Source organism: Fusarium solani, assembly GCF_023522795.1.
Source record: "Fusarium solani strain SB1 chromosome Unknown bctg00000009, whole genome shotgun sequence".
NCBI classification, from domain to species: Eukaryota; Fungi; Ascomycota; class Sordariomycetes; order Hypocreales; family Nectriaceae; genus Fusarium; species Fusarium solani.
Window position 1 is genome coordinate 2,972,248 of NW_027072144.1, and position 17,669 is coordinate 2,989,916.

The following is a 17,669-nucleotide window of genomic DNA, read 5'->3' on the forward strand; positions in this document are numbered from 1 at the left end:
TCAAGATGTTGCTCAAAGTATCTAGACATCCCGGAATTCCGGCCACAGTGCTTACAATGCATCATTTGAACTCTAGTCTGCAACCGGGAGTATTTCAGTTCGATGTTGGTCATCGCCGGCGTCTTGTTGGTGGTGACGATCCTAAACGCGGGGTAATCCAACCTTGCCCCGTGCACGCCTGATAAACCCAACTCAACCCTAATTGCATCACAACCCACCCAGTGACCCTCTAATCATTGACGGAGCATATGGTTTGAACGAAGTACGATTGTTTCTTCTCTCAGCTGTTGCTTACCTCCCTATAGCGTGATCCAAATGTTACGAGATGCATGAAAGGTGTTCGCTCGGTGTCCACTTAAGCTCAACTCCGAAGTAATCCTTGAAATAGCCGTGACCGTCCCTCCACACTGAATTTCGGCTTAAAGAACAGTTTCCTCCATCATATTGACTAATTCGCCGATGGCTTTTTGCTCCTCGCTCTCATCATCGGTATTGTTGTAGTCGCGCGAATCAGAAACCCAATGTTCGCAGAGGTTGGGTTGGCGCACGGTTAGTTGGCTATCTATTTATATATGCTAGTCAGCGGAAAAGAGCATAGCTATTCTAGAGATTCTACTCACCTTGAGTTTGCCGGTCTTCATGGACTTCCACACTGATTATGGATCGAACCGGGATGCGGTGAAGGATTAGAAACTCATGGGTTGGGAAGCAAGGGGGGATTTCCAATGCCTCCATGAGGTAAGGCACATTGAATATATAGGTTTTTGCCGGAAGTCGATAAACCTCTATCTCGTGAATGCGAACAGAGGTGTAGGATCTGACGCGCTGGTTTGCCCAATTCTGGGCGTGTCTCTTGTCACTAAAGACCGATAAAAAACAACTGCGGCGCCGATTACTCCAGTTTATATGGTCTTTAATGGCTTGCCTGAATCCCGACTTATTGTGGAATGTACGGGCATGGTCCATAGCGACGAGATCGCCAGTACTCACATCTCTTTGTGACTGGGAACCTGAGTGGGTAACTCTCCAAAGGCGTCGTGGAGGTTGGCCACACCTGTAGAAGTCAAAGTCAAACTCAGTAGTCATTTTTGGCGAAGTAGGCCACAACAAGCGTGCCTCAAGTTTTGAGAGAAGGCTTGGGGAAACCCAGGGCACCAAAAATTGGACCTCGTCAACAGCTCAGGGTCCGAGTATATGATATCTAAATCTCGCTCTAAGATAAGGAGTCTGGTGACTGACTAGCAGTCCACGTCACATTGACGTCAGGCGAAACGAACAAAATTGCCAGCACAGACAGCACGCTCAACTCATACAGTAGATGCGTAATTAAGGTTTATGTACTCGAGATTGTAACAGGCGTGGTTGAACGATATGTACACCTGACACTCCCCAGCCCGCCGAACCGACAAGTACGCGGCCATAGACAAAATCTCATCTGCAGCAGATCTCTATCTCCCAGCTAGAATCCCAGAAAGCACCAGAAATGTGCTATGGTTGGAACCGGGCGAGGCTTCTGGTTGGCCGGCGCCGGCGGGTTACTTCCGGGCAGCGCTGACCGTGAGTTGAATTGACCTTCAGGGAGAGCATCATTGGGGAAACGGCGGGGGGTGTCAATTAGGCCCACTGCACAGTAGCAGAAGAAAGGCGTGGCAAGTCAAACCAATGCCATAGAAGCTGTTAATCGTTGAATAGGTGGGCCATCAATAAGTTAAAATAACCCTCTGACGTAACATATCTTATTTGCACCTGCCCCGGTATGAGGACCCTTTACCTCGCATCCATTCCCAAGTGATGACATATCTACGTCAGATCTTCCAAGGAGCCGACGACGAAAAGAACTTTGAATCTAGCACCTGGCACTGGGAAAGAAGAAAGAGAGAACCCAAAAGAAATCACAACCTCCATCTCATCGTTCCTTGGATACCCTACATAACTCATAATCTAACTCTACCTACGCCGTGTTTCACGATGAAGCGATCGACTTATGAATTCGGCTGCGACAACGACACGAACTTGATCCTTTATACCACATGCACTTTGGATTACTATCAATGGATCGATGATCATCTTTGGATTCCTAAAAACCAAGAATTGGGGAATGGTGGCTTGAAGCGTAAGGGGAAGAAGAGCAAGAAGCGTCGTAGGACAAGGGCTGACGCACTTTTTGAAGCCTTAATTGGCACCAACGCCGAAGCTCTCGAGGGCTCACATCCTATCGATGACGCCACCATTGAGGAGGAGGTACCAGCTGTTGACCAGATGCGGACAGTTGAGGAAGCCCCAGCCGTATCGGTAGCAGTTGAACAAGGGCCACCAGAAGGGCACGTCGACGAAGCATCGAGAAGTGCGCCAGCTGCCGGTGAACAGAGTGAGGTTGTTCATCATGGCGATCAATCGTCTCTAGTAAGATGTGGTTCGATCAACAACGGAAATATCGACATGTATTCTACTACCCAGACGGCAGAGCGGACCCTTGGAAAGAGCCCTGGGACTGAGCATGGGCAGGTGTGCTACCAAATGTTGGTATCATCGTCTCATTTGACCCAAGCTTCACCTGTCTTTCGAAAGATGTTCAAGGGTTCGTTTGCCGAGGCGGTTACAAATAGCCAAGGGCTTTACTGTATCACGGCAATTGGGTGGGATCCCGAGGCTCTCGTAATTGTCCTTGACATCATGCACGGCCACAACCGAAACATCCCACGGCAGCTTACCCTTGAGATGATGGCAAAAGTCGCCACGATTGTGGACTATTACGATTGCCTGGAGATTGTCGAAGTCTTTGCAGGTATTTGGTTGGACACACTGGCAGAAAGTCAGCCAAGCACTTACGGCAAAGACACCATTCTCTGGCTTCTCGTATCATGGGTGTTCCAACGTCAAAACATCTTTGAAAAGATGGCCGGGCTTGCGTTGAGACATAGCGAGAGGCTGATCACAGTAGAGGGTGTCCCAATCCCTCATGTGATTCTCAGTATGTTTTATAACTTTTTGCTATGCTTTTTGTTTTTTTATTAATAATATTTCCAGAACGGATTGACGAAGAGCGTCAGAATGCTCTCGCTGAAATTTTTTCAACATTATATAAACTACTCGACACTCTATGCCAGGAATCAGAATGCTCCTACGAATGCTCAAGCATGCTCTTGGGTTCCTTGATGAAGGAACTGAGCAAGCACGGCATTCTGAAACCACAAATAAAGAAGCCCTATGACGGGTATAGCATTTCCTCGGCCGTGAGCATGGTCAACACCTTCACCTCACCAACATGGTATTCCAGAACGGAGCGATCCGGTTCAAGGTATTACGAGTCCTACATTTCACCACATACTTGCCGCGTCTCAAGCAAAATAAAGCCAACTCTGGATAAGGTAGATAAAATGGTGCCTGTCCTAACTCTAGAGACCTTTCGATCTCCTGCAGGCTTTGGTCAAGTTGCCAGTCTTGAAGCTTGGCTTGAGAGATAAATTCTTCCTTCCAAGTCCAGGTTTTCCAAATGGCTTAGTTATTGGTGAATAGAAAAGACTTGGGCATTGAATATAATTTTGTCACTAGTAACATCGTCTCTGTTGCGCTGCTCTGAATCCTCTACAATTTGACTAGTCTAGAGGCAAAAAATCATTTTCCGGCCACTGTGTTCCTACATTCACGTAGATCTCCTCCATGACGGCGTATTATTGAACCAACTGCTAAAAAATTCCTCATCAAAAACTAATCATCTGCGATTCATCAATGCAAGGCGTAAATCTACCACTTCCTGAAGCGGATCAAGCTTTTCATCACTGTAGCGAGGACAAAATTGGGTCGAGAGTCTTGTCAAGGCCGAGACCCCAAGGTTGGGCCGAAGATGCCGGATTCACGAACATTGTTCACCGAAAGTCCGGCTGTCATTGATACTATGGCCCGTAATTCTACACACAAAGTATATAGGCTTGTGTAATATCGCTCAACTGTTAGAGATCCTAGGAGCATTCTCCCGGAAAATGATATGGGGCTCTGAACGTCTTGTGTGTTGGTTAAGATATGAGAGTCGATAGCAGTAAGAACTGTACAATGAACCTTTAAGGAGGATGGCTTTCCACTTGATAATCTCGATATCAAGTTGAGTGCTTCTCCCGTAAAATGTCTTAGACAACCAGTGACCCCAAACCTTTATCCATGCATTCCTCGCGAGTGTAAAATGGACTTCGATGTGTCGCTCAACCTCCTTTTGCGTGTCTGTGCTGTCCCCAACAGTCGGTTTACTTGGCGGAGGACGGATGCTAAAAGCCTTGCGAACTTGCCCCCGTGAGTAGCCTCCTTGTAGGCTACGCGAGTTATTGCCGTAGCATCTTCGTTGTTCAGGTGACCTCTCAATAATACCATCATAATCTGAGCCCACCAGTCCTTTTTCAAGGGGGGAATAAGGTCAAGGGCAATCGTGAGCTGCCTGAGGCCTGGATGTCCGTGTAGGAGCTCCTCAAGTCCGTGAGTATGCTGCACCTGAAGAGACATAACTGTGACTTGATCTCGAATGGCTTCTTCGAGGAACATGTCCGTTTCCAAGTGAAGCGTAAAGAAATCTTCGAAGAGATAAGCAGAGTAATGAAGTGAGTCTGGTACATATTCAAAATCATCATGCGATTGGCCTGATGACACGCCCAAGACTTCGACAGATGCCAACAGCAAAGCGACACTCTTGGCTAGTTCCTTTAGAGAACTTCTCTTATCGTAGTTGTTCCTCATCAACAAGAGCTCGCTCAGGCCAATTCGATTATCGCAGAGGGCAGTCAATATCAAGAAGACGAGCGTCCACTCCGGACGAGTCCTCCAACGACCATAACAACTATAGCAGCCATGCGACTCCACAATCAAAGGCCAAAGAGTAACTCAACTAGTTCTTCGGCGGATCTTCTAGCGGCACCAGCACCGGCCTTTTGATCTGGTATTTTGTCATCGCTCATTTCACCCAGGTCATTCATCCATGTGGTGAACTCCCTATCCTCGTCCTGTTTGTTGTCACCGTCGTCTTCCTTGCCGCCTCCTCACGGCGGTCTTTCATCACCTCGGAGAGACAAACCAGTGGGGCGATCCTGTCCTCCTCTCTCCTCTCAGACTTACAAGATCTTCATCAAATCCTAGACTCGGCGTCGTCCGAGGAGATGTTTCTGTCCGCCCGGGAATTGGACGTCTGTGTTAGGGCCGCTTTTCTCATGCTATTAACCATTTTTTTTTTTTTTTTTTTTTTTTTCATTTTCTTCTGTCACCAGGCCAGAGATCGATGCCCGTTGCACTTGGCTCACAGATCAAAATTTAGTTAGAAAGCTACCACTCAGCTTTGCCATACTCTACCAATATAGCGTTTTGTTCCCTTGCGGTGCACTTAAATCTGCAGTGAAGCTGCGGCTTCCCGAAGATCCTGTCTAGTATTCTTCTTGTCCTTCCTTGGTAGTTTACCGCAGCATTGCCGCGCAGCCGCCCTCAGCTGACTCTTGGGTAGATCGGTGACCTGACTCAGGCATGCGCAACACCATGTGTCGCATTTTGGGCCGTTATCTCACCTCTCAGCCGACGCTCGCGTCAGATTTTCCGGTACATTAGTGGATGAGAATAAAAGTGAAGATACATCGAGACGGCTTCATTGTGTCCTGAAAAGTAGATAATGGAAATAGGTCACCACCAAGGGAGCATATATATCGCATAGCGTTGAGTCGAGAGATGAATTGTCCAAGAATAGGATTGGAGCCCGAGGTGCAATTCGGGGTTGTGATGTCTGCCAGCGGCATAAGTATTTCATAAACATGGTCCACCGAGACTAGTCAGAAGCAACTACCGAGAGTCAGGGTCAGCACCAATAACAACCTTGTATATGCGTGCTAGAGGGTGCACGCTGGCATGCCGCGGCAGTTGGTTGATTTCGGGCGAGTGGACGAGGGGGGCGATGTGGGCGGAAGAGCGAGTAATTGGTGATATGGCGGTCATGATCGGCGCACTCGACGCACTCTTCGTCGAAAACAAGTGAGGAACGTAGAAGAACACGACCTGCTTTTCTCGTCCCCTTCGGTAGGCAAGGCAACATCAATCTGCCCCGTGACAGAACCGGGGTTTTTGCGGCAAGGACCTGTTTGAACAAGCATCGTATCAGGCAACTGCGAAAGCACGAAGATCACCAAAAACTATATTGTACCTCTATGGAAGCTTCGCATTTTCATCTTTAATAACCCAACTTTCAAACATGTAAGGCATACTCTTGCGGAACCCTTCGTACTCAACGGTCTCGCCAAGTTATCTCACTGGGAATGAACCGACTTCAACGAGACCCCCAGTCATTAGTTGTCGGCACCTCTGACCTTCTTGCGTGGTCGTCCTGGGCCACGGATATTCTTTCGCTTCCGAGACTCTGCGGTACCCCTCTCCGACTCTTTGGCCTCAAACTTTTTGAACTCTTCTGGGGCAATATCTCGAAGCACGGAGTTACACTCCCACGTTGAGTCGGCGCGGCGGTAACCAACCCACTGGACCCGATACCGGTAATGGGAGTCCTTGGGGTTGTCGGCAGGTTGGGCATCCTCAGGGACCTTCACACGCTCTGAGATCTTGAAAACATGGTAATAATCCAGTCCGGTCGCAGTGTCGCGTCCCCCGAGCCCGTCCCAGTACTTGTAGACGAGGGCTGGGACGTCTTCCTGCAGATCTCTTTCCGCCTCCCAAGTTGTCTCACCACCCTCCCACTCAACTTGAATCTCAACAGTCGAGACTTCAGTATCGACACGATGGGCATTGAACTTGTTAACCTGTGACTCATCCATCGAGGCAGGTGCGGCAGCGGCGTCACCATCCACCCCGGCATCTTTTTTGCCCCTCTGCTCGTTGGTGCTCTTCGGCTCGTTCCGTTCGGCGGCGCCAGGTGCGAGGCGATCGACGTTGTCTTTGGCGGGGTTGCCGATGTTGGAATTTCCTCTGAGGCTTCTTCTCAGGCCTTTACTATGAGCTCCGGCGCCAGCATCAGACGGCACCCTGCGACTATCGACATTCTTGTCGCGAACCGTGGGGACGTCACCCTCCTTGGTGGGAGTACCTGTAGCCATTGTCCGGTCCCTGGCTCTCAGCAGTGAAGCATGAACGTTGTAGGGGTCTAATCACGGTCAGCTTGATGTCGCGCGATGAGGAGGTTTGCGCCGAGACAGTACCTGAAGCAACACACGGGAGCGCAGGATATAATCTCCTTTCTCGTTTGCTCTGGGTATGTGATTGAGGTTGATGCGGCAAAGTGATAGCGTAGTAGGGCGTCACTGATGTTGGTCAAAGCCGCGACTTGGTCGAGCGCGTTCCTACGCGACGCGGTTGCTCAATAGAGGAGGGGGCTGGTGAACAAGCCACAGGCAGGTATCTTCAGCCACACAGCCTCGAATGTGATGTGGAGGCTGTTGCCCAACACAGGTATAATTGCTTTTTCTGATTCTCCGGATGATTCGTGGCTGCTTATTCTGTACTTCCTAGTTGGTGATGAGTACAGTGCACAACTCGCCTCCATTTATGATTGACCGTTACACAAGATGCAATCTGTCATAATTAGATAATTTTTATGTTTTATGCAATTTATGAAAGGAGGCTTGCTTGGTTGTCGGCTATGCAGATGTTTGCCTCTTATGTTCATGATATTGATGTTTAGAATCGACTACCTGTCTGTTGGAGATCACAAGTGTGAGGCGACCAAGGCGGTGGCAAGGTGTGGAAGAAGGAGGAATATTCTACAAGAGATCGTGCATGTACATAAACAGTGGTTCCCCTACTGCACTTTTAGGATGAATAAAGCAATTAGCATCTTCTCATTTCAACACTGTCTTACGGCCGACCTTGTCTACAGTTAGACACCCGGTGGCGGGTTTCGTCGTCTCGGGTAGCAGAGTGCCGAACTCAATGGAAGGCTTCGTTTACTTGCAATGAGAGAATGTCTTCGTGGTTTCTACTATGCCTGGAGCTTCGGCCAGATGATCACGATTGGAGCCATCTTGCAGGAGAGTGGATCGCATTTACAGTGGGATGATTTTGCCCTGACTATTCTACTCTCTAGATAAATCTGGTGAATCAGGCGTAGGCTCGCCTACATTTTGTGACCCATGTGTCACGAAATTAGACGCTGACGCTGGTTGATGGTGCGACGCCGGCCGATGTCTGCTGCGATCACACCTCGTGGCCCTTGCCCGTGTTAGTTCCCCTGAATACCCCGTGAGAGACACGATCCCGGCGAGCTCAAGACAGCCCTCCGTATTGTTTCTTTATCAGCCCCCTCCCAAAGCAAAAGCTGCAAGAAGATCCTGAGTTGACGCGGGTTCCAGTCGCCTCCCGGTATTCCAGCTCCAATGCGCGCATTTGCCACATACTCTAACTGACCCTCAGCGGCAAACACCATAACAACGTCGGTCTCATCCGCCAGCTTCTTGATCTGTTGCGCTGATGCTGCCGGCCAATGCCCATCTCCATAGCCCACTAGGACTAACCCCTTGGCACCATTGGCGATAGCTGCCTCAACAAGATATGCGCGAAAGTCTTGGTGGGCTTCAAAGCGGACCACCTCTGGCAATAGGGTTCCCGGCGAGAGCCCACTAAGGTCGAACTTCATAGGAGCACAGGGGCCGGGGAGCCATCGAAAAAACGGTCTAAAATCCTTTATATCTCCCAGAAACGACCTTGGTCCGGGCAAGAACTCATTGTTCTCCTTTTTGGTTCCCCAGGGAGCCATAATCTTATTCTGAATGACGATCACGACCTCGTGTCCTTCTGAGCTCCAACCTTTCGTTGCAGCTGTTCTCACAGCGGCGAGGATATTGCCGGGTCCATCTGCGCTGAAGGCTCTGTGCGGCGATATGGCACCTGTCATGACGATATGCTTATGGCTTGTCACCGTCAGGGCTAAGAGAACAGCTACCTCGGACAAGAGATCCGTGCCGATCAGAAGAACGATTCCCTGTATGTGTGGATTGTTTGCCACTTCTGTGACGCGCTGGCTGATGCTGATTGCACGCGATGAGTCAATGTCAAGGCTATCGACATTCATCAACTGGTCGTAGTGAACAATCGCATCGTCGCGCCATGCGCCAGAGATATCCTCGGTGATGTCATCAATGTGCAAGGCGCCAGCCTCGTAGTCCGTTGTCCTTGCTGAGGAATCTGTTGCACCGGCTATCGTACCTCCCGTCGCTATGATTGTGATGTTGGGCAAGGGGTCAACTGCATCTGACTTCATTGGCCTCAATAGTGACCTACAGCAAGAAGTTGGTCAACACAGACATTTTCTCCGGTAGGGACGTTAGCTTACACAAAGAATAAAGTGGGATAATAGCGAGGTTCGAATAATGAGGAAAAATAAGAGTAATTGACAGTAGAACAAAGTTGTTTGTAAGGCGCTGATGTTGAGGGTGACGAATTTATAGTTGGTGAGTAGGTCTCCTGAATTGTCAAATGGTGGCTGTGGGAGGGGAAAGAGGGGCGAAGACGACGAGGTGCTCGCGACCTAGCAAACCAACTAGTTCCTCTTGCCCCTCTTATGTAGCTTCAATCGGTAGGATCAGCGGGTAGTACGAGCTACGATGCTATCGACTTCCTGCTGCAATAGCGACGTATCAAGAGACCCATGAAGTTTCAAGGAGAACAGCAACAAAAATAATGCCCAAGGAGTCCAAGGCTGCCTGCCCCGTTTTCAGTTCGGTACATCAGTCGTTGGGGCTCTGAATATGGTGCGCAGCGATTCTTCCTGACGTTTAATCGCTCTTACGACGTCAACCCCCGTCCGTTCGATGAAGTCAGTATGCCCTGTGTCATGCGTTTAGCTCTCTGAGGTATCGCTACGAGACTAGGCGACCACGCACGCGACTCATGACTGAAGCCGTCGGCCGCCACAGATCAAGCTCACGTTTGTGCCAAAAACCCCATGGATTGCTACATAAATAACGAAAATAACCTCATCTCCTCCGTCAATCCCCGGGGTACACTTGCCGCCTCCGCTTCCACCCGATGCCCTCTTCCAAACTCATAATCGTAGCGCCGCCAGTATGACTCTTCGTCACTCGACATTCTTGGTCCATCCAATACCTTAGGGTTTCACATGAACTCAACCCTAGACTGCATCACTAGCATATTTGCTCTGCAATGGGCTTGGCTGAGTTGCAGTTCCAGGGGGGCTGTGGCTCTTCCATGCCCACTCCACTTGACCCAATGGCATTGGCGTTGCCGTCCAGACCCTTTCACTCGCCAGAAAGAGGCAGTGTAATATACCAGGCCCTGAGCGCATGGCCTTGAGGATGGGAGTGACCTTCGGATAGCTTTGCGCGAACTTGTCGTATGTCTCATCAATTGACAAGAATTGATGCCCGAGCCGAAGCCAGATCACCATGCTGCCTTCGTCCGCCAGGAATAGAAAGATAAGGACGATACCAATGAAGAGAAATACCTGCCAGGCGGATCTATACCTTGCCTTTGTCTTTGTCGACGCTGTGTAATGGGCCTGTGCCTCGTGTGCCTCTGAGGAATTCATTTCGCTTATACAGTCAGATTCTGGATCAGTTCTGGATTAGTCCAGCGACGTACACCTTATCATCCCTGGATGCTTTGCGTGCTTGTGTCTCCTTAGCCAAGGGAACAGAGACGAAGTAAGTCGCCATTCCCATCGCTACACAGGTAGCGACGCCGAACGAGAGGGAAGGCCAGGTCGGAAGTCGAGTCGCCTTTATGGCGAGAATGATGGTCGTAAGAATCGGAATGACCTTCAGGAGGAGACTCTTCAGAACGACGCTCAGAGAGTCCGACTTCCGAATTAATCTCTTTTCTCGCGCTTGATCGGAAAGTAACAAACCCAGATGAACCGCATAGTCGAGCATGGGGGGTAGTAGGGGCCAGCAAATACGCTGAATGGCATCTGGGGCAAACAGAGGTACCAGTTTTGACAGCGCCGGGTTCGCAGAAGTTATCTCATTCAAAAAATGGGTTGGCATCAGTGGAATGAAGCTGGAAAAGAAGCAAAGAAAAAGAAGAAGAGTGTAGGGGAGGATGTAGATTGCGTGTGACCGGCTGAGTTTGCCTGTTCCCAGAAGTGGAGTTTTTTCATCACTCACGGGAAGGCCCATCTTGGTTAGTGATGAGAGACTGTTTTCAACGATGGAGACATGTGCTGTTATGTATGGCTTATCTTTGGCTCGACATGCCCACCTCTGCGTGAATTAGGAGGCGTCTGTCGCTTGGTCAATACAACCAGACCAACGCAGCAGTGCAACGTGTCTGTTCCATATTACCCCTCCCGCGGAGGCGCATCTTTCCCCGCGCAAATAAGGATTGAGCACTTCCTTTTGCCATTTTCCGGAAGCAAGACAGCGCAACGCAGCCAGTCTTAGCTGCTGAGACAATCGGGACAGCCGCAGGATGGCTTACAGCTAGTGTGATCTGAGGTAAGAGGGAGGTGAAAGACTGCGGCAGCTAGGCGGGTGGTTGAAAAGACAGAAACTCATGAGGACGGGAGTACCATCGCCGTCTGGAGTCTTCAGGGTCTCGGGAAGAGGAACAGGGCAGGTATACAATCTGGGAATGATAGCTCAGCCGGAGCCTCCGTGAGACCCGGACAGCAATGTTCTCTAGTGTTCGATCATGCGTCGCTGATCTGGTTGACTTGCATGTCGCCTGTCCGCTAACCAGGCGATGTGTCCAGGGTAGAAATTTGAGCGCCACATGAGAACAGCCCGTTGGCGATGACGGGGACTCGGAGAGATGGAATGGCAAGGATCTGCGAGGTAGGCGGTACAGTCCACAGCCACACAATGCCTAGAGAAGACACGCAAGCATGGCAGGACTAAGGACCATTGTCTGCGTTGCGAGGTATGATGTAATTGCATTACGGCAAACCTGTTGACCTCGACTACTCAGGCACGTTGATGTCGGTAGATAATAGACATTCAAGCCGTCCAGCACTCATGACGTTGGGCTTTCCGTATCAGATCCTGCTGCATCCCGAGCTTTCAGCTCCGTACCAGCCCCTGTTGAATGTCCAGAGGTGGGGGACTGGAAATAATCTGGCAGGAATGTAGATGACAGTGGCGGTTTCGGGTTGGTGGGCAGTTGGTGTCCAAGGCACAGATCAGGTCTGTGGCTGGCAGCCATTGAGAAGTTAGCATCTTGATACCAAGAGACTAGGGTTTATCACGGCCTTGTGCGTGAAGCACACCGCCCCTGAGAATACGAAGCTCTTGGTTGAGCTATCATACTCGCTTACTGCGTGGCGGGAAGTGTTACTCTCTTATCAGCTTGAAGTACGGAGTCTGTATTGTATCGAGGTATTGCCTAAATGCACTGCCAAGTTACTGGGTTCTCTCGATGTCCCGGCATCTAAACAAGCCCGGCGTGCTATCTTTGCCCTTCATAACAGCCTTCCTGCCGCTGCGATCCGTGAGGTTCGCGGAAGTACGCACACCTGTTACCTCGGCCGTGCACCGTTGGCGCCCTGAATAATACCGGCGAGCCCGAGCAATATAACGCCACCGGATGCCGCCACTCCAAGTCTGTCCTTATCGTCACTTTTCTCGTCAAGGATGTAGATGACTTCGTTTGGCTTATAACCATTTTTCTCGGCCCTCTCTCTTAGCTCGTCTGTCGGCGCCCCCGAAACCGCGCCGTGGTAGAAGACCTTTGGTTTCGGTCCTCTCTTTGGTCTAAATGAGAAACCATTAGCTATGCTGCGAGGCCATACCAAAAATCAAGTAATCACTTACTTCAATTGGGCTTTGCCCTTCGCTTCGGAATACATGTATAGGTTCATGACGTGTGATAGAGAAGATTGACGAGTTTGATCCATGGCCCTCTTCAACGTTAAGTCAGACTCCTTATATAGGCAACGATACGAACACGAGAGGCACGAATGGCAAGACGTTCTAGTTAAGTAGCCACTTCCATCAAATTTCGCATATTTATTATTAGATAGGCGATCAATGTTTCGGGAGACAAAGGCGTCTTCTACTTGAAGCCTGGTGGGGTATCCAGATCCGTCATCGTCTGGTGACTGATTGTAAGGAGGGCATTACCTCTCCAGTACTGTACTCTCGTAGAGGAAACACGTTCACATGTCGAAATCATTTCATGGATGGCAAATCGAGCAGAGTCGTTGTTCTGGCTAACATACATGCGAAGGAAATTCATGCTGACACGATTGAGCCACAATCCAGGAAGCCTAGCCCGTGGAGGACAGATCTGTTACCTGCCGTCTCTCGTAGCCATCTTGGCGGTCCGCCTCCCACAAAGTCTTGTTGAATACCTCAAGAAGTCGAGATAATAAACCTTCTGGTGGACGGAACCCGAGTTTAACGAGGCAGATAGTGGCATACCAGGCTTCTACCTCAGGGTTGCCGGCCAGGTCCACAAGCTCATGGCTTTCCAAACGAAGGGTGCTCTCTTGCAGGCGCTTGATGACTCCTCCGACCGATTCAATCCACTCATTTGGACTGAGGGTGCTATGCAATAGAGAAAAGTCTTTCAGTCCCAAAATGCTCTCGCAATGGCGCACCCGCTCCACGAGGGGACCTTCGAGGGGTAGCACCTGTGACTCAATCGTCGCAACCACTTCAACAAGCCCGCAACAATGAGCTGCTGTGAAAAGCTGGTTCCACTCACATGTGACGCACACATCGCATCGTCTCATTTTGCCTTCCTTGACGACGCCGTCTAGCAAGCGGACTCGGATGCCAAAGAGCCTCAGTAGCATATAACGTTCATCGTCATTGAGACCATCTCCTGGGTCATCGTCGATGTTAATCTCATCAGCGTCGATATCATCATTGATATAGCTGCTTGTATAGATATCGTCTTCCATAGAGATGCCGCTATCGGTAGTGATATCGGTATCCGTGTCAGTCCCAGCAGTGGTATCGGTGCCTGTACTAGTCTCGTCATCGATGTCAAGGCCATGTTGTCTACCTAATGGGTTTCCGACGGATGATCGGCGTCTCTCCTCGATCTTCTCGAGCAGAATCTTAGCGGCTTCGACCGGATGAAACTCAATCGCTCTCGGAGTGACATCAGCACCCAAGGTGGCCAGACATTTAGCAAGATGAAATGAAAAAGTCTCAACGGAACCATCTTGGGCGTCGTAGTTGCCATCTGGGTATGGGTGGCAGGGCAGGTCGCATACCAGCGGTGTAGCTCGGGCTACTCGAGGGGAAGTAGGGTCCGCAAGGGAGCGTTCGCATGTGTCGGAATTATCATCAGGACGGAGGTTGCGTGGCGCATGAGCGAAAGATTGTTGATGAGTTGACTGCTCAGGACTTCTTTCCGTTTGTGCAACAACCCTCACCAGCCTCTCCTCCAACTCGTCCGCAGCGAGAGGGCGTTCCTTGGGTGCACGATTTTTGCCGTCGTCGCCCATGGGATCTCGAGGGCTGTTTGTTGGAGTCTTTGTCAAACAAGACTCCGAACTTGGTCGAACGTTTGGTCGTGTTTTTTCAGAGCGTTCAAAAGTCATTGGTGTGACATTGACAGACGATTTATTGATCATTGTTTTGTTATAGCAGGATATAGCAGACAAGGGCGTGCGCTTGAGGTGGTTGGGAAGAGGAGAACCCCGAGTGGTGGCAAGCCTTTGAGAGAAAACATTCTGACGTTGCCAGGGCCTCGTAATAAATGCGGACAAGAGCATAGTGGCTTCTTCCTGTTGCTGCCGGCTATAGTAGGATAAAAGTAAAGGTAAAGAATGGTGTTGGAAATAGCGGTTTGGCTGGCATTCAGTCGAGGCGGGCGGCTTGAGTGGACTTGGAGTTCTTATGGATATGGCCATCGAGAAGTGGGAGCTGACAAGACTTGACTAAATACCGTGGATAGTCTAGCCTGTTGTCATCCCGCACGGTACCCCATGTGAGAGGTCAGAATATGAGCAAGCCCCAGCTCTGTCGAGACGCGTTCGACCTTGCTTAATAAAGCAATAGCGTTGCCACCGCAAAAGCAAGCATCAGATAAAGCAAGCCTCACCTGCATCACGAAGGGGAGTCGCGACGCGTCTCCTTCGTGCGACGTTGTGATTCGTGCTGCACGTAACCCCCTGCCGACACAGTGTCCATATCGTAACGCAGGGGTCCAACGATCGGCCAGCCCATGGAAAGATGTATCCACTAGCATCAACTGCCACAGTGTGCCAAGCGATCCTAAGATGATTGAGGGAAAGCATCGGCCCATCCTCGAGAATGGGCGCGGCCGCTGGATTGTCTCATACGAGTCTCCGAGGATCATCGGGCGGCGAGCTGCGGCGCCCATCGCGGGGAACGACATCTTACTGGCGCAGAACACATGACAAAGAGTTTCTCCCATCAGCCGCAAACATCTCAACAAAGGCAACGGTAGGAACACTAGAGAGATCAATCCGAGATTAGAGAATCAAAGTATCGTACATTTGAAGAAGCAGTCGCCGCCCCCCAAGCCAAATGTCCTGAGCGCCATTGTCCAAGGCTACGGTTATGGAGGTTGGGAAACCTTGCCGATAACAACAGTTCTTCTAAAGCCAAGCCAACGGCCATGTGATATAATCGCTTTCCGAACGTCGCTCAGAAAGACGGTGACTCTCTCGGGGCTCCATCCCAATTGCTTGGCCGGAAAGTTGAAAACGCCATCGAGATCATCCAATAAATTGTGTAGCAATCGTTCGCTGTACGAGATCTGTGCAGAGAAATGTTACTTGTAGTCTCGAATGAATGACGTCGAATGAATGACGGTTCCTCACTTACCCAGCTATGATCTGTACGTATGACCTCGATCCCGGCCTCCACCATTGACTGCATCTGCTGATCGTATTCGACGATGTGAAAGGAACGCCCTGAACGAATCCCTGCCAGCACAATGCTCAGGTTCCACACCTGCAAAGCCCGAGGAAGAGAACTTCCAGGTATTGTACTTCCAAACCAGATTGAGTCTTCAGAGCTCTCCATAAAGCCTCCAATTCGAGTGCTTTGGCCGGCCATGCGGAAAAGTCGTGGCCAGTCCTTGACATTACCGGTCATGTTACATATACGAACGTAGTCAAAAGACCTGGGACTCCAAGCCCAGTCTCGATTGCAATCATCGAGTTCACTGGCACCAGTTAGCAAAAGCCCATTCAAACCCGGTCAACGTCTCACAATTGAACGTTGGGCGGGACCCTAAGCGGCTGGATGGGAGCGATGTCTGTCCCAATGACCGTTGAACTAGGATGGGTCTCGGCAAACTGACTTCTTGCCCGTTAGCTTTGGAGAGCTCGCCATGGATCGTTGATCGTCAAACGCACATAGCCCAAGAGCCTTGCAGTTAAACACCGGCCAGTGTGAGATCAGGGTACCAAGCCAGCGACCGTACCTATTCCAGTGCCGATATCGAGTACCAGCTGGCCCAACGCCAGCACACAAATTACCGATGGCCGGTGTGATAATACCTGAATATTCTCCTTCAGGGGCGCTAGGTGAAGGCTCCAGCCAGGCTCCTCCGTAGCACTCCAATACCTACTCATGTTAGGTATGGATAATTGTTCATCGGCTTGACTTACTTGGAATTCATCACCTGCTGATATTTGTCGTCGGTAGGTGTGCTAATCGATCGCGTTAGCCAACGAGCGGTTAAGAAGCAGTCAACTGACCAAGAACAAGCCCCTTCGTAGGTACTAGTGTACTCTCGGTCGTAGATGTATGTCGGATGCAACTCCTCAGGGTCTAAGGTAGTGGTCGATTTATCATCGTCGCCAAAGGTTAAATCGGTATCGTCCTCATCGTCGGGCTCGCTTCCATCGCTGGGAAACAAGTACGGCGGCTGTTCATGGGCCATTGGCGCGGTTGGACTTCGTGGTCGAGGTTCGTCGTGGTCGGCGTCGCAGTCGGGTTTCGTCGTACTCGGTCAGGCTGCTATGAGATCATGAAGAGTTTCCCCTGTTACAGCGCCAGAGAAGCAATTGGGGCCCCAGAAAGGAATGACAAAGGAGGGCAGGTGAAGAGCGCTGTCACGAAACTGCTGGTCATTAGTCATCGAAGGCTAAGGAAGCAAGAAGAGACTGAAGAACAGTGAAGGGAAAATGGCGGAGGCGTCAGGGTGCGCGCTAGCAACCACGGCACGGAACTCGACAGGGCGGGTACTGACGAGGACGGTGCCAGCTGGAATCACCGAGTCAGACGAGGCCACTCTTCCATGGCGAGACGGATCGAAAGGAATCCCGACCCCGAGCCGGGCCATTGCCAGCCGGTGACATCGAGGCACCGTGTGGTCGGATTCCACCATCATGTCGTAGGAGCGACAGCATGGCATGTTATCAGCCCCTGGGCAGCACTCAGAGGCGATCAGAGTCGACTTGGTTCACGAGAGTCCATCCGGGAAACAAGTTGGCATTGGTCATTTCACAAACGTCCTCAGATGGGGCTGGGGAGAGTTTTTATTCCTTATTTCAAAGCTTACACCGCCATTCAGTCCCGGCCATCCTGCATCCTGGTATTGAGGCCTTCCATCTGCCTTGTTTGCCTTGTTTGCCTTGTTTGTCTTGTTCGCCTTATTCACGCAAATATGCCTCGTGGGAGGGAGGGAGTGGTCTCAATCCACTTCATAAAGGAAGGAGAAGCAGAGAAGGTACTATGTATAGCCAAGTGTTCAACCAACTGTGTCTTGCTTCCTTGGGTGACCTAATCTAATCAGTGTTGATACTCCCAGAGGGCAGT

At 50.4% G+C, this 17,669-nt stretch overlaps 7 protein-coding genes across 7 annotated transcripts; 1 reads left to right on the top strand and 6 right to left on the bottom strand.

The window, feature by feature from the left end:
- Positions 1 to 1,968: 1,968 nt before the first annotated feature.
- Positions 1,969 to 3,464, top strand: MRS44_013968 (uncharacterized protein; the record flags this gene model as incomplete). Its single annotated transcript, XM_065617405.1, has 2 exons — positions 1,969 to 2,971; positions 3,028 to 3,464. The coding sequence occupies 2 exons, from the start codon at positions 1,969 to 1,971 to the stop codon at positions 3,462 to 3,464; spliced, it is 1,440 nt and encodes a 479-aa protein (XP_065473477.1).
- Positions 3,465 to 6,305: 2,841 nt separating this feature from the next.
- On the bottom strand, positions 6,306 to 7,064 carry MRS44_013969 (uncharacterized protein; the record flags this gene model as incomplete). The annotated part of the gene is made up of 1 exon (XM_065617406.1): positions 6,306 to 7,064. The coding sequence occupies one exon, from the start codon at positions 7,062 to 7,064 to the stop codon at positions 6,306 to 6,308; it is 759 nt and encodes a 252-aa protein (XP_065473478.1).
- Positions 7,065 to 8,185: 1,121 nt separating this feature from the next.
- Positions 8,186 to 9,223, bottom strand: MRS44_013970 (uncharacterized protein; the record flags this gene model as incomplete). The annotated part of the gene is made up of 1 exon (XM_065617407.1): positions 8,186 to 9,223. One exon carries the CDS (start codon positions 9,221 to 9,223, stop codon positions 8,186 to 8,188), a length of 1,038 nt encoding a protein of 345 aa, XP_065473479.1.
- An 870-nt stretch (positions 9,224 to 10,093) lies between these two features.
- MRS44_013971 (uncharacterized protein) lies at positions 10,094 to 10,853 on the bottom strand (the record flags this gene model as incomplete). The annotated part of the gene is made up of 2 exons (XM_065617408.1): positions 10,094 to 10,514; positions 10,564 to 10,853. 2 exons carry the CDS (start codon positions 10,851 to 10,853, stop codon positions 10,094 to 10,096), a joined length of 711 nt encoding a protein of 236 aa, XP_065473480.1.
- A 1,583-nt stretch (positions 10,854 to 12,436) lies between these two features.
- MRS44_013972 (uncharacterized protein) lies at positions 12,437 to 12,814 on the bottom strand (the record flags this gene model as incomplete). Its single annotated transcript, XM_065617409.1, has 2 exons — positions 12,437 to 12,671; positions 12,732 to 12,814. 2 exons carry the CDS (start codon positions 12,812 to 12,814, stop codon positions 12,437 to 12,439), a joined length of 318 nt encoding a protein of 105 aa, XP_065473481.1.
- Positions 12,815 to 13,186: 372 nt separating this feature from the next.
- On the bottom strand, positions 13,187 to 14,506 carry MRS44_013973 (uncharacterized protein; the record flags this gene model as incomplete). Its single annotated transcript, XM_065617410.1, has 1 exon — positions 13,187 to 14,506. The coding sequence occupies one exon, from the start codon at positions 14,504 to 14,506 to the stop codon at positions 13,187 to 13,189; it is 1,320 nt and encodes a 439-aa protein (XP_065473482.1).
- A 950-nt stretch (positions 14,507 to 15,456) lies between these two features.
- On the bottom strand, positions 15,457 to 16,791 carry MRS44_013974 (uncharacterized protein; the record flags this gene model as incomplete). Its single annotated transcript, XM_065617411.1, has 5 exons — positions 15,457 to 15,657; positions 15,726 to 16,068; positions 16,330 to 16,472; positions 16,531 to 16,558; positions 16,607 to 16,791. 5 exons carry the CDS (start codon positions 16,789 to 16,791, stop codon positions 15,457 to 15,459), a joined length of 900 nt encoding a protein of 299 aa, XP_065473483.1.
- Positions 16,792 to 17,669: the final 878 nt, after the last annotated feature.